The 16122-nt window shown below is 34.9% G+C and overlaps 1 protein-coding gene across 1 annotated transcript in view; it reads left to right on the forward strand.

The window, feature by feature from the left end:
* The window catches only part of LOC111057385 (very long-chain specific acyl-CoA dehydrogenase, mitochondrial), a 28751-nt gene that overhangs the window by 6749 nt on the left and 5880 nt on the right, over window positions 1–16122 (forward strand). The window contains exons 4-8 of the mRNA XM_022344816.2: window positions 6107–6231; window positions 7107–7237; window positions 12825–13000; window positions 14173–14436; window positions 15295–15463. Of these exons, the coding sequence (XP_022200508.2) occupies window positions 6107–6231; window positions 7107–7237; window positions 12825–13000; window positions 14173–14436; window positions 15295–15463 (865 nt within the window). The remainder of the gene's footprint in view (window positions 1–6106; window positions 6232–7106; window positions 7238–12824; window positions 13001–14172; window positions 14437–15294; window positions 15464–16122) is intronic.

Genomic DNA, 16122 nt, shown 5'->3' on the forward strand with positions numbered 1-16122 from the left:
TTCAATGTTGTTTTCCATCACGAACTACTTCTTATTAAATAACTTTTCGCGTGAATTAACTCATTTATTGTAAAATATCTGACTGCTAGTCGTTTTTTTCTAATAGCAAAAAGTGCTTTATTTATTAATTTTGTAGTCTATGAACACTGTTCATTCATGCTACATTGTATCAAATTTGCCAGTTATTAATTCGTCTTCAGTTGTCGTTGTTTTTAAAGTCACTGGCAATAAATATTACAAATAACTTTTTTATAGAATCACTAGTATCCTTAATTTACTTCAAGACACTAAGAAACGATCACATTTAAACAATTATTCCATTGAAAAATATCATATTATCAAGTAGTCCCATAGAATAATACGGTTTGGAACCTTTATAATAAAGTTTTTGTGTAGTTGAGAGGTTGATATTGTGGTAGTTATTCATATTAAATAAAAATACTAAGAAATTGTCAAAACCACAGATTTTATTAATAGTTAGAAACCAGTTTATCAGAGATTGACAATGGTGTAACAACCGAAACCAGTCTTCCTAATTATCAATAAAATCTGTAGTTTTTGACAATTTCTTAGTCTTTTTATCTAATAACTTTAATTTATTGTACCCGGCTAATATAATAACTGAGTGCATGTGTCTAGAAGTTTCAATTTTTTAAAAGTCAAGCAATTTGAGATTTATGTTTTATGTTGTGGGACTCAGTTACTCCAATCAATCTCCAGTATCATGCTCCATTTTTTTCAATGTTGTAGAGGTGTTTGGAACGTCCTTAATTAACTTGAAGTTATTGTACCCGGTTAATATGCATATCCAATATAATAACCGAGTGCATTAATCTAGAAGTCCCAAATTTTAAGAAGTCAAGTAACTTGAGATTTATGTTGTGGGACTCAGTTACACCAATCTCCAGTATCATGCTCCAATTTTTTCAATGTTGTAGAGGTGTTTGGAACCTTTATAATTAACTTGAAGTTATTGTACCCGGCTGATATAATAACCTAAAGCATGAATCCAGAAGTTATAATATTTTCAGAAGTTAAGTTAAGTTGAGATTTATGTTATGGGACTCAGTTACACCAATCTCCAGTATCAGTCCAATTTTTTCAATGTTGTAGAGGTTTTTGGAACCTTTATAATTAACTTGAAGTTATTGTACCCGACAAATATAATAACCGAGTGCATGTATCAAGAAGTTTCAATTTTTCAGAAGTCAAGTTAACTTGAGATTTATGTTATGGGACTCAGTTACTTCAATCTCCAGTATCATAGTCCAATTTTTTCAATGTTGTAGAGGTGTTTGGAACCTTTATAATTAACTTCAATCTATTGTACCTGACTAATATAATAACCAAGTGCATGTATCAAGAAGTTTCAATTTTTTAGGAGTCAAGTAACTTGAGATTTATGTTATGGGACTCAGTTACTCCAATCTCCAGTATCATGCTCCAATTTTTCCAATGTTGTAGAGGTGTTACTTAGTAAGCACAAACTCCCCTCACAGCTTTGATCCTCGGAGCACTTTCCAGTCGCGCTATCTTAACCAATCCCGTGAATCACTACTTGCTTCTCATGTTATTATAATCTATATCTTACCCACATGTATTTGACGCCATTAAAGTGAGCCAGCGGCGTTTTGAAGCATGTGTACGAGCCGTAAATAGCGGTTCACGTTTGAGAATGTAAGTAACTGTTGACTAATATCATGTGTACAGCGACCAGATACTAGTCTCGTTGTTTTCAGCCTGTTATACTTTGTGCCCTATTATTTTGTACTATCCACAATAATTGTAGAGCCTGAGATGAAAGCTTCACATTCTGTAGTACGGTCGGTGTAAGAAGCGACATGAGTTAACATAGAAAACAAGCTGAAATCGTTGGATGTGTGTCGTTTCTTGGTGGTTCCTCCTCTGATAAAGGAGATGTGGGTTGAGTGTGGATGTGATAATGCTTAGTTTGTGGTGCAAGAATAGCATATTCTCAGTGTACAGTTGATATTGTCATAGAATAAACAATCAATCTATATCGGTTATTCTATGGTAGTGGAAAGCCAGTTAATACAGTCCTGAACATCTTCCAATCCTGAAGTCCATTTAAATTCTGTTAATTAGCGTTCAAATAATCCTCAAATAATTTGAGGATTTGTTACAATGCTAACACAGTATTTTCATATCCTGAAAATTTCTCATTCTCTCTCCCTCACATACACTCTTATACTCTCTCATTCTCTCAGTATCTTACTCTTTCTCACTCTACCTCACACTCTCGCTCTCAGTATCTTACTCTTTCTCAATCTCCCTCTCACTCTTTCTCACATACACACATACTCGCTCTTACTTACATACTTCCTAATTCTCACAGTATCTCTCTCTCTTAGTCCTTTCTCTTTTACACACATATTTATCCAGACTCTTTCCCTCTCACTCTCACTCTCTTACTCACAAACTCTCTCAGTATCTCTCTCAGCACTTTTTCTTTCACACACATCTTCTATCTATATAAACCTTTTCTCTCTCTCTCTCCCTCTCTCTCTCACTTACATACTCTCATTCTCTTAGTGTATCTCTCTCTTAGCCATCTCCTCTTATACAAATTATACCTGAATAATATAATATTCTATGGACTGTATGTCCATAACTTGAGAAGGTCCAAATAAGTTCAGAAGAGACTAGGGAAACATGACACGAGAATATCAATCATAGATGGATATTCAATCTCTCAGTACTCGAACGAGTGAAACCTGAGTTTCCCCAAATTATTATCTTGTTAATACAGTATTTTGAGATCCTGAAAGATTCACTCCTTAACTTAACTTGAGGAGGGCTTAGTAGCTACATATCTCAAAATTATGTTCTTGTTGATACAGTATTTACAAATACTAGAAAAATCACTTCTTAGCTTGAGGAGGAATAAATATCTACCACTTGAGAAGAAATGCAGGAAAATCAGAAGAAGATATTAATAATGAATTATTCACTTTTGAACAATTAATTACGACATAGCAGTCAGGTATTTATATAAATAAAAGCTATTAGCTTCTACTTACATTAGTGTAGCGCTTTCGGACACTGGGCCCTTCATCAACACTCACTAGTGTCCGAAAGCGCTACACTAATGAAAGTAGAAGCTAATAGTTTTTATTTATATAAATACCTGACTGCTATGTCGTAATTAATTGTTCAAAAGTGATTATTTAACAAGTAGTTCGTAATGGATCAAACATTGAAGAGAATAAATTATTGATATCCACTTTCTCAGTACTCAAACGAGTAAAACCTCGAGGAATAAATATCTACTACTTGAGAAGAAATGCAGAAAAATGTCAAGACGATATTAATAAACAATTATTGATATCCACTTTCTCAGAACCCAAATGAGCAACCTTTGAAAGTCTAGGATCTCCAGGTTGTTGGCAACCTATTTCCATTAGTGCAACAAATAAATCTGCTGCATCCACTAGCATTCCTCCCCATCACATCCCGACATCCACGTTTCCAGGATGAGGAGAAAATTAATTCCATTGAGCTACTGTGGGAGTCATAAAAGTGTTTTGTTTTTCGTCGCTCGGACACAGTGTTCCGTTCAGGCTTCACACCACTATCCGATAAATAGGGCCGGTTATTTTTTGCCCTAAACTGTTATGGAGGTTAATGGTGGACTGCCGTGGGAATTGTAGAATGGGGGAAGGGGTGGTTCATACACTGTTTTGTACAATAGCTCAGAGGCCCATGTTTCTCGTTACAAGCGGCGGCGCGAGTATTGCTTAATTACGTAACATGTTTTCATCCATGCCGGGGTGAAATTAGTTTTTCCCATGCTTGTCAGCGTTGGAGTTTCTGTTCTCTAGCCCTAGGGAATCCAGGCAACCAACCCAAGGTTCACCTGTGGAAACAAGGCGAACAGAGATGGTTGCTGTGTGTTGGTGCAGGATGGAAACAAGGCGAACAGAGATGGTTGATTGGAGATGAAGAAACAGGGTAGATGGGATAACACCCCTAACGTCTGCCCCTCCCACCATTACACCTGCTACCATTCCTACCACTTAAACTCACCAGAACATCCCTGCAGTACGGCCTTCAGCCGACCGTAGTAACCTCAGGTGGCTTGTTAGTTCAATGCTGGGAAAATGTTTGAAATGTTGCCACATGATGAATAGACGCTATGTTGCGTGTTAGAACACCGCAACTTGGCTTCAAATCTTAGTAGCATAGGTCAAAGGAAAAATGTGAATAGATAGAAGTTTTGTGTGAATGAAACTATTTGAGTACATTGGCAAAGAAAACATTCTGTCTTCATTCTACTAAGGAAACCTTCTAATGAAAATAATCTTCATAATCAGAATTGTGCAGATATACGGTGGAACCTCGATATTGCACACTCCTTTATTAGTAAAGTAACTCCTAGTATAGTTGGTTTAACTCCTAGGAGTTAGCAAACTAACTCCTCTATTACTACATTTTCTGCAGACCCTTGAAAGTCCATATTGTTTATAAGTTCATATACCTGGTAAATCATGAATTCCACATAACTTTTGAACTTTTTATTGCAAATTAAGGTTGAAAGCAGTTTTGGGCAGATGCCAGCTGTTTACACCAGGATTGTATATTAATATTGTCTATTGTCTATAAATAGATGGATGGATTAGTACACCCAATCCAGTACAGACTTCGTATTAGTACATTTTTTGAGTATTCCCTTGAAATGTACTAATTCGAGGGTCCCCTGTTTCCCTAATTTCAATGAAAATCTATTTACAAAACGTGAGGAATTTTCTGGATCCATAGCAAATAGAAAAAGTCTGACAAATATCAAGTAAATCTTCATAATTGTTTCTAGAAGTGAGAATCTTAGATAGGCAAGGTCCCGGGGTAATATTCACGGCTTTGCAAAAAAAAACAGGCTTCAGAGACCCTAGATCACTAGATGGAAGAAGCTCTCTACATACAGAGATTCTTCTACATACAGAGATTCTTCGTGAATGAGAGAGTTGCAACGTATCAACAATGGAATGAGCAAGTTGAACGAATGTCAGCTGATAGGCTGTCTTGTGCTAAAAGGGCGTAACTCGAAAAATCTCCTTGTGTATCTTTTCGGATGCAACACGTTGCTTTTGAGAAGATACAAAAGAGCATCTGTTGCTTCTGAAAAGATACATTTTCAAAAATGTTCTATGTTTTCGAACGGGTAGTATTATAGTCTAGTGGCCCCCCGCCGATAGGCAAAGCTACATTACCCGGACTGTACTAAAATTTCCAATTTCTACTTAATGAACATGAAGTTGAGGTTGAGTGGTACAGAGGACTTGAAAGTCCCACCTCCGCCAAATAAGGAATTTTTCAAGTGAAATATGACCCTATTGGAAGAAGAAATGGACAAGGACGAATCTCCAGAACATCATACATTTTGGCCTTAACGTACAGTAAGGCCCGGTTGCACAAAAGCCAGTTAAATTTTAATCTTGATTAATTTCACGTGAACCAATCAGAGAAGGCTTTTTTGAAAAGATGGTTACTTTGATTGGTTCTCGTGAAATTAATTACGATTAAAATTTAACCGGCCTAAATATTTATCAAAATATTATAAATATGAAATAGTCTATTTTATTGATTCTGTAGATGTTTTATTTATTGTGTGTATTCATTTTGAGCCTTTAAATTGCTATTATTGGAAGGTGTTTTAAAATCGTAAATTTGAACCAGTACGATTGTAATTCGGAAAGATGTATCAAGTCAGGAAAAATTTATTTTGATCTTTATAAATTCAAAACTATACTTCTCTCAACTTGAAGTACCATTAAGATGAATGAGTTTCAAGTAGTATAGTAACAGATTCTTAATATGTTTATTCATTACAAATCTGTATTTTTAGATTAATAATAAAGTAACATTCATAAACCAAAGCGGAACAGATAATCTACTTTAGAAGCTGCTACGTGACTTCATCCACGTTGAGCAAAAGTATTTTGTTGATGATTTGAAATCGCATAGTGAAAATCAAACGTAGTCAACAATCTTTTATCAAGAACTATTGAACTATAACTTATGTTGTCAATTAATCTGAATTATACTTATTTTTATTAATCTATTCTCTCGGAATGATATCTGTTTTCAGGGTATTTTGTTGTTTGGAACGCCAGAACAAAAGCAGAAATACTTACCAAGGGTATCTACCGGGAAAGAATTCGCCGCTTTCTGTCTTACGGAGCCTTCATCGGGAAGTGACGCAGGATCAATCAGGTAAACAATAACTTATCAACTAGTTCTAGTTCTAGTAATTAACTTATTTATTTGAAATAAATCTAAATATATATTCATCTCAAATAACTTATTTCTTTGAAATAAATTAGTAAATACCCTATACCCATTGATTTGTCAAGTTTCTTGTTACTGGATGCTCATTTTTTTAAAGTTACAGCCTTAATGATTATTTAATTGAAGTTTATCTAATGACAATTAATCAATGCAGTACTAGCAAAATAGTAAATGTATACAGAAAAAATATATTGAAACAAATTAGTAGGCTTACCTACTGATTCTCCATTTGATGTTGTTCGATAATCTATGGTTGTAGGAGATTATGGAACAATAATTTATCAAAAAAACAATCCTCAGTATTCATTATGGTTACAGTAATTTTTGTAATTCATTGTTCTCTGTTTACATTTTCAAGCATCACGGACAAATGATGAATTGGCACAATTATTCAAGATGTTTTCGCATTTGGACGTTGTCTGTTCAGGGGAAAGAGTTCTGAAAAAATTATGTAATCAATATGTAATCATTGAGTTATGAAATGATTATGATATAGGCCTACATGAAATTAACAAAAACTGTATTAATAAAGAAAATATAATATATTCCACTATATAGAAATACAGCTGAGTAAGAACACTAACAATAATTAAATTATGGTTTTGCTACAATAGATAACAGTTTTAAAGAATCGTAATAGTAAAAATATATTTAGAAAAGTCAAGACCACTTGTATGTGATTTTATTTAAGAAGAAACTATGAGATGTCTTCTACATAATTGCGAGTATTATTCAATTTCAATTGATTGACTATTTCTCTTCTATGTTCTCTACTGATCGATTTCTTGTTTTGTTTATAGGACTCGCGCTGTCCTCTCACCAGACGGAAAGCACTTTGTTCTCAATGGAAGCAAAATTTGGATCAGTAATGGAGGATTCGCTGAGGTCATGACAGTGTTTGCTCAGACTCCTATTAAGGATGAAGCCACAGGTTTGTCAATATTTATTGGCAAAATCAAAACAAACTGAATCCTGTACAATTGTCAAAAAACTTGGATTTGGTGGGAATTATATAATCTCTGTTAATAGAATAGAATAGAGTTTATTTGTAATCAGGGCCATGCCCTATATACAAAGAGTTGAGTACATAGTATTCGTTTGACACAAAAAACATATTAGTTTGACACATATAATTAGGCTATTATTATTTCGAAATTGAGTCCAAGTGTCGGTTTAGCCTGTGGTACTTGAAATTAATGACCTAATTCTAACAGCTTCTACACAAAAATTATATAAATTATTCATTTTTACAACAGTTAAATTTGACAAAAGAACCATAACTTTATCTGAATCCATCACTATATTTCTAATAAGTTTGCCAATGTAACGTTTTCTTGCGTCATTATACATGGGGCATATCAGTAAGAAATGTTATACCGTTTCGTCGGTTCTAAGATTGCAGATTGGACAGAGCTCCCTGCAGTTTATCCAAGTACCCTTCCCCTCAAGAAACAAGTAAAAGCATGTGTCACTGGCTAGTCTCAGTTGGGAAACACAGCGGATTTTTGAAAAAGCCAACTTGAAATTCAGTTGTTCACCTATTAGAGTTCAAAATTTGGGTTTAAAAATGTGTACCTGGGTAATGAATGAGAATCAAGGGCCCTGCTAACATCTAAATTGAATAAGTTCTCGCTATGCTTATCTACCAAATAAGTATAATACGTTTTTAGAGTATTCAGTTCTATCCCGTGATCGGTCCACAGGTTGCTCGCTGAGGCATAATGGAATTGACTCCTTACTTGATATAACCAGTTGTATTTGAGTTTTGTGTCTCTGACCTACCATGAGCTAATTCTTGTCTCATAATTTCATAGCCTTTTCTTGGGTATCTATTGACTGGCATTTCTAATAGTCGTATTAACCAATTCAGAGCTTTTCGAAAAAAATATATTAACCAGTAAGGTTACCTGTCTCGATGCGAATCGCCCAATCAGGAGAACCCTTATAAAGAAATAGCAAGCTCTTGAAAAACTGACACTGGATTTTTTTCCACTGGCTCCATGCATGACAACCCCCACACTTCAGAGCTATACAATACCCCCGGCAACAAAATAGTGTTAGACAGTTTTATTTTACTCTCCCAGGAATCAGACTTGGCCTGAGCTAAAGCATATCTGATAGCTGAACTAATACTTTTTGCCTTAACACACAATGAGCAGCAAAATGAGTTGTAACGACCTGAGCTACAGAATTCAACGCCTAAATATTAGTAGGTTTTGACAATTTCTATTTTTTCCTGGCAATAAAAGGGCAAATGCTTTTTCAATTTTCCCTTGTGAAAGGGGATCACTTTTGTTTTTGTAGTATTTACCCTGAGCTGCAAACTCTGACAATAGGCCTTCAGGCATTTCAACTTTATTCGCATATCTGAAGGGCTATCTGCCAGAATTACAATATCATCAGCGTACTGAAGCATCAGTACATCGAATTGACCATTCATAATGATACCCTCTAAGCCTTGACTTCTGAAATATCTTTCCATGTCGACTATGTATAATGAGAAAATTTGGTGTGGCGCACTCACACAACTTTCCTTGCCGTTATGAAAATTTATCACCTGACGCTAGTGTTCCCGCGCATCTCAAGTCTACTATTCAAAGATCCAAGCCAGCTGGTGACAGGACAATAAGGCTGGAGACACACGAAGTTTGCTATCTCTTCATAGTGAATGATTTAATAGAATCAACAGTTGCCAACAGTTTGTAATTGAAATAATAACATTTTCTCGAATTTCGAGCTTATTTTCAATTTTAGGTGAAAATGTCACTGAACATTAATTGAAGAGATTTTCATGCTCAATCTTTTCTACTTGGAATTTTTTGTTTAAATTGTATCTAAAGCCTGATAATCGGGAATCTAGAATCAAACTTTGCGTAGATGAGGCGGAGCTCCTGAAATTTTTACAGATATGGGACTTGTGGCAGTTGATAGAGCTTATCAATGACTATTTTAAGTATAAATTTGATCAGAATCGTTGGAGCCGTTTTCGAGAAAATTGCGAAAAACCCTGTTTTTGACAACATTTTCACCATTTTATCCGCCATCTTGAATTGCATTTGATCGAAATTGTTCGTGTCGGATCATTATAATTGTAAGGACCTTAACTTCCAAATTTCAAGTCATTCCGTTTATTGGGAGATGAGATATCGTGTACACAGACGCACATACACTCATACACACAAACACACACACACACACATACACACACACACACACACACACACACACACACACACATACATACACACACACACACACACACATACATACATACATACAGACCAATACCCAATAACCACTTTTTTGGACTCAGGGGACCTTGAAACGTATAGAAATTTGCAAATTAAGGTACCTTAATTTTTTTCGGAAAGCAATACTTTCCTTACCTATGGTAATAGGGCAAGGAAAGTAAAAAGCAAAGTGAATGAGCTGGATCATGACCTTGGAGCCCTCAGCTCAGGAAAAGCTCCTGGATCCGATGGATTCAGCTATGAATTTTTCAAATCCCTCCCTCTGCAATGGAGAAATTATATTTTAATTCTGTTCAATAAAATTTTCAAAATAGAAAAAATGCCTAGAGAATGGTTTATTATCGCAGTATTTTTCCTCCATAAAAAAGGTAATTGTAAATTTCCTCAAAATTACAGAATGATTGCTCTCTTGAATACAATAGTAAAAATATTCACAAAAATTTTAGAATTCAGACTTACAACTTGGGCGGAATTAAGTGGGGTGCTGCCAGAAGGCCAATGTGGATTTAGGAAGGAAAGAGGATGTGTGGATAATGTTTTCGTTGTGCACTCAAAAGGTGTCCCACCACGTTGAAATGCGCCATAAAAATGTTTTCGCATTGTTTGTCGATTTTGAGGCAGTCTTCGACAATGTTCCTCACTCAAAATTATGGTACAAGCTTGGAAGTATTGGAGTGAGCAGTAAAATAATAAGAATACTTCAAGAGTTGTATGGTCATGCAGTTTTGAAAATAAATAACAGTTACATTCCAGTGGAGAGGGGCGTCTTACAGGGAGATTCAGTCAGTCCTTTGCTTTTTACTTTCCTTGCCCTATTACCATAGGTAAGGAAAGTATTGCTTTCCGAAAAAAATTAAGGTACCTTAATTTGCAAATTTCTATACGTTTCAAGGTCTCCTGAGGCAAAAAAGTGGTTTTGGGTATTGGTTTGTATGTGTGTGTGTGTGTGGTGTGTGTGTGTGTGTGTGTGTGTGTGTGTGTGTGTGTGTGTGTGTGTGTGTATGAGTGTATGTGCGTCTGTGTACACGATATCTCATCTCCCAATAAACGGAATGACTTGAAATTTGGAAGTTAAGGTCCTTACAATTATAATGATCCGACACGAACGATTTCGATCAAATGCAATTCAAGATGGCGGATAAAATGGTGAAAATGTTGTCAAAAACAGGGTTTTTCGCGATTTTCTCGAAAACGGCTCCAACGATTCTGATCAAATTTATACTTAAAATAGTCATTGATAAGCTCTATCAACTGCCACAAGTCCCATATCTGTAAAAATTTCAGGAGCTCCGCCCCATCTACGCAAAGTTTGATTTTAGATTCCCAATTATCAGGCTTTAGATACAATTTAAACAAAAAATTCCAAGTGGAAAAGATTGAGCATGAAAATCTCTTCAATTAATGTTCAGTGACATTTTCACCTAAAATTGAAAATAAGCTCGAAATTCGAGAAAATGTTATTATTTCAATTACAAACTGTTGGCAACTGTTGATTCTATTAAATCATTCACTATGAAGAGATAGCAAACTTCGTGTGTCTCCAGCCTTATTGTCCTGTCACCAGCTGGCTTGGATCTTTGAATAGTAGACTTGAGATGCGCGGGAACACTAGCGTCAGGTGATAAATTTTCATAACGGCAAGGAAAGTTGTGTGAGTGCGCCACACCAAATTTTCTCATTATACATATGCGACATGGAAAGATATTTCAGAAGTCAAGGCTTAGAGGGTATCATTATGAATGGTCAATTCGATGTACTGATGCTTCAGTACGCTGATGATATTGTAATTCTGGCAGATAGCCCTTCAGATTGAAGGCATTATATTTATAGTTTATATCTACGTTTCTATTCATGCAGAGCTCTGCTGTTTTATTTTTGTTTAATTCTTATATTCGTTTAACACTGTAACCATACTATTCAAGAGAATAAAAAATGCATATGGAACATGAACGACCCCACACTGTAGTAACTCAGGGGTTGTTAAAAGCAATATTTTTCCACTATTTTCAGTTATACATTGTAATATATTGTAATTTAATGTATTTTTTGGAAGAATAAATTTCAATTTCAATTTCAAGATATGTTCTGAAATCTTGAGATTTTAACTTTACAAATATAAAACTGTCATTACTCTCAATTACTGAATACACAAAGTAATCTCTAATCAGTAAAATTAGACCCTCGCTTGCTCTACCAGATTCATTATTTTTAGTAGCTTTTCTCTGAACTATATTTAATGTTTCAAACCCTTTAATGCTTACTATTTCATTGCTTGCCCATGTTTCACATAGTCCTACTATACTTAAGCTATTAAAATAGGCCAGTTGTTGTTTATCCATGCCATACATTTGCGAAACCCCATGACAATTCCAAAAACCTATACAAACATTACTGCTACCTGTTGATCTGAACTCTGAAACCTGGCTACCATGCATTCATGCTTCATCCATACAGTCCGCATTTTTTGATTTGCTTCTTGTCACCCTTCCCGTGTTCAGCCACTGTCGTAGATCCGAGTTTTGTTGTGTGTTTGAGTTGGTGGATGCGCGTTGTGAGTGGTCGTGTATTGTAGCTGCCGTAGTCACTAGACGCACACTCTCCTCTTCCTCCACCTCCTGTTCACACATTATGGACTCCTGCGTGCTGCTTGCTGCGCTATTCTAAATACTTTCCAACTTATCGAAAACATCGTCCATTGTCCGTTCTGGCCCGGGATTCGACTCGACACCGGCGATTGCTAGAACCAATAGTATCACAAACGCCGCGTACACGAAAAACTTTTACAATTCATAATATTCGATTTTAGTTCATTAGAATTCTTCATAAATATAGCTCCAAACTTTACGACACGAACACGATACTGTGCGATATCTACCGACATTATAAGCGATAAGGGAGCTAACGAAAATTCGACTGCTCTGATTCAATCTCTGTTAATAACATAATCTATTGAAATATCAATAATATGTATATTATATAGTGTTTTCAGATATGTAGGTATGTTGTCCCCAAGAAATACAGTAAAACACAATATTTCTTCACCTTCAACTCAGATTAGGGCATACTCTTCTACTTTCAAATACTGTAATTAAATAGTCTAATAAGAGTTGAAATAAGTGGGTTTCTCTCAATAACAATACTATTTTTAAAACTAGTTTCCTTGATCTACTTTTAAAAGTAAATAAACCTTCCATATATTGTTCAGTTTCAACAAAACCGATGATGGAATAAAGGCCCTTTAATAAGTTTATATCCCGTTGTTTGCAGGTAAAGAAGTGGACAAGGTGACGGCATTTATAGTTGAGCGTTCGTTTGGTGGCGTGACGTCAGGACCCCCCGAAAAGAAGATGGGCATCAAAGCATCGAACACGGCCGAAGTGTATTACGAAGACGTCAAGATTCCCGTCGAAAATGTGCTCGGAGGAGTTGGACAGGGATTCAAAGTCAGTACAGGAGATAATGCATTTTAATAATTTATTAATCTTGTTGAGTATATTACTGAAGGGAGAAACAGGCTTTACAGGCTAAGAATTTCTTCTTCTACAAATTTTCAAAGATATCAATTCATAAAATATAAGCTTACTTTCACAGTAACATATTTCAATGAGCTTCTCCACTTACCAAAAATATTATGATTTGAAAGGTTTTCACTGTTTTATTAAGAAAGTTTTGATTAAAAAACTTTTTGAAAGTTTTATTTAAGAAAATCTTGAAGTGATTTCATTTAGAATAGAACAATATACCTAGTATAACAAATTAGCATACTTGATCTGCATGATTATTACAATCTTCAATGATCAATCATAAATGTTATATGATTCCCTGAATGCTGTTTCACAAGAAGTGACTCAGTCAATTGAGAGGTGGTGTAACTCAAACTTGCTGTGCGTGAATTCCAACAATGTTCAGGATTTGAGATTAACTTATAATAGAAGGCGTGGACGCGGAAAAAGAAGCTAAATTTCTGGGATTCACTTTAGACAACTGTTTGAGTTTGTCCAGGCACATTGATATTACTGCTGGAAAGCTCAATAGAGGGAATATTAATTATTCTAAGAAAGTTGATGACTTATATTCTATATGATTTTTTTCTTTATCTGGGCATTAGTGGATCTTGATATTTGATATATTTTATTGTTTTTAGAATAGTTTTTTTTTTTTCAATTTTTGTATAATGTATGTATGAAATTTATTGTATAGTGTGACGAAGGTAATGCTTCTGATGACCTCAGAAGCGTTTACAATAAAACATATTTCATTCTATTCTATTCTATATATGAATTCTAGTAGACATTTCAAGTGAGATGATTGTATGCAATTGAGTTTTTTTTTGTTACTATGATCATTCGTATAGACAATAATCTGAATTTCAATTGACATCAATCTAAATGCTCGTTAAACTGATGACTCATTAGTTCGAAGTGAGCGCTGATCGTATGCATTTGGTGTTGTGCATTTTGCAATGAACATTATTGGTATAGACTCTAATCTGAATTCTTTTGCTAAAACCAATTGCTAAACTGATGACTCCATGAGCTGAATGACTCAATTCTGATTGACAACAATCTAAATGCTTAACTGATGACTGAATGTGTATGTATTTGGTGTTGTTTAGGTTGCGATGAACATCCTGAACAACGGTCGGTTCGGTATGGCGGCGGCGCTGTCGGGCACAATGCGTGCGGTGACCAAGAAGGCGGTGGAGCACGCGACCACTCGCATCCAGTTCGGCCGGCGCATCGACTCGTTCGGCACCATCCAGGAGAAGCTGGCTCGCATGGCCATGCTGCACTACGTCACCGAGAGTGTCGCCTACATGCTCTCCGGAAACATGGACTCCGGATCCGTCGACTACCATCTTGAAGCTGCCATTTCAAAGGTGACAGTCCTTCCACATCCTAAACCTATTTCTCACCAATGACACATGTCACATGGAATAGATTGAAAATACTGGCAATAGAATGAAAATACTGGCAATAGGATGAAAATACTGGCAATAGAATGAAAATACTGGCAATAGAATGAAAATACTGGCAATAGAATGAAAATACTGGCAATAGAATAAAAATACTGGCAATAGGATGAAAATACTGGCAATAGGATGAAAATACTGGCAATAGAATAAAAATACTGGCAATAGGATGAAAATACTGGCAATAGAATAAAAATACTGGCAATAGGATAAAAATACTGGCAATAGAATAAAAATACTTGAAATGAAGCCGCTATGCATTGTAGGAGTCCACATCCTCAACTTATTTCTCACCAATGGCACAAGTTACATGAAATAGAATAAAAATATTGACAAATTAAAAATGATGAGAGATAAATTTGAAAACCAATAGCTCATGTTACTTCATTCGACTTGTGAGCTGTATAGATAGTCCATATACATTTCATGCCACCTACCATCTACTTCTAGACACTATTAATAGGTCTGGAAAACACTGGTCTACTGTTTTCACCTTATAATTTTTGAGCACTCATCAATCAGATTACTCATTATTGATTATTATTATTGTTAGTGATTATCAATTTTTGTTCCAAATTTATTTTGCAATGTCTTCATAAATAAATTACTATAATACATTCACAAATACCGTTAAAGTTAAGCAATGATTATGAGTTCTAAGAAATGGTGATCGATTTGAAAGTAGATGGTGTTTAACTAGTTGATATTCAAACTCGTATAAATGACTATTTTAACAGTTGACTTACTATTAATTATTGCTTGCAGGTGTTTGCATCTGAAGCAGCGTGGTACGTTACAGATGAGGCAATTCAAATCCTTGGAGGAATGGGCTTCATGAAAGATACGGGTCTGGAGAGAGTTATGAGAGATCTGAGAATTTTCAGAATATTTGAAGGAACCAATGATATCCTTAGATTGTTTGTCGCTCTCACAGGTATGCTCTCATTTTTGTTCATCAATATTTTAAAAATATCTATTTAATTTTGTATTTCATTCTAATTTTTATGAATGTCATGAATTTTCAAGTAATGTCAAATTTTCAAGTATTGAATTTCAAGTATTTTCAAGTATTGTTAAAATTATTTTGACAATTTTCTGCTAAAAACATTCAACTAAACAATGAGTTTGGACATCAATATGTTCACAATGAACATCAATATGGTCATATTACACTGTAATAGATTTCAATGTGGACAAAGTCATAAATAAATATAATACTACTATTTCATTAAAAATATGTGTCATAATTATATTGAAAAATGAAATCGATTGCTGACAAACTGAAACTAGAATCCTCAATATGGTAATATTATTTTAACAACAGCAGTTGTCATTCATTCAAATTCAGATCAATTTTCCTATGGGAAAAACTAAATAATATTTTAGTTTCTTCTCTAACTTATGTACTTCTTTGCGGTCACTTCTCTGTGACTTACACTTCCTGCATGTATTTGTGAAATTAGTATAGAAACTGCGATCTATTATAAGATTCTTTATTATTTCGATGCAAGAAATTCAACGATCCATTTCAATTCGATGTAATACCACATTACGGTAGTACTACAACCTGAGAAATAATTTAGGAAAAGTTTG

The sequence above is a fragment of the Nilaparvata lugens genome, chromosome 1 (assembly GCF_014356525.2).
Source record: "Nilaparvata lugens isolate BPH chromosome 1, ASM1435652v1, whole genome shotgun sequence".
Lineage (NCBI taxonomy): Eukaryota > Metazoa > Arthropoda > Insecta > Hemiptera > Delphacidae > Nilaparvata > Nilaparvata lugens.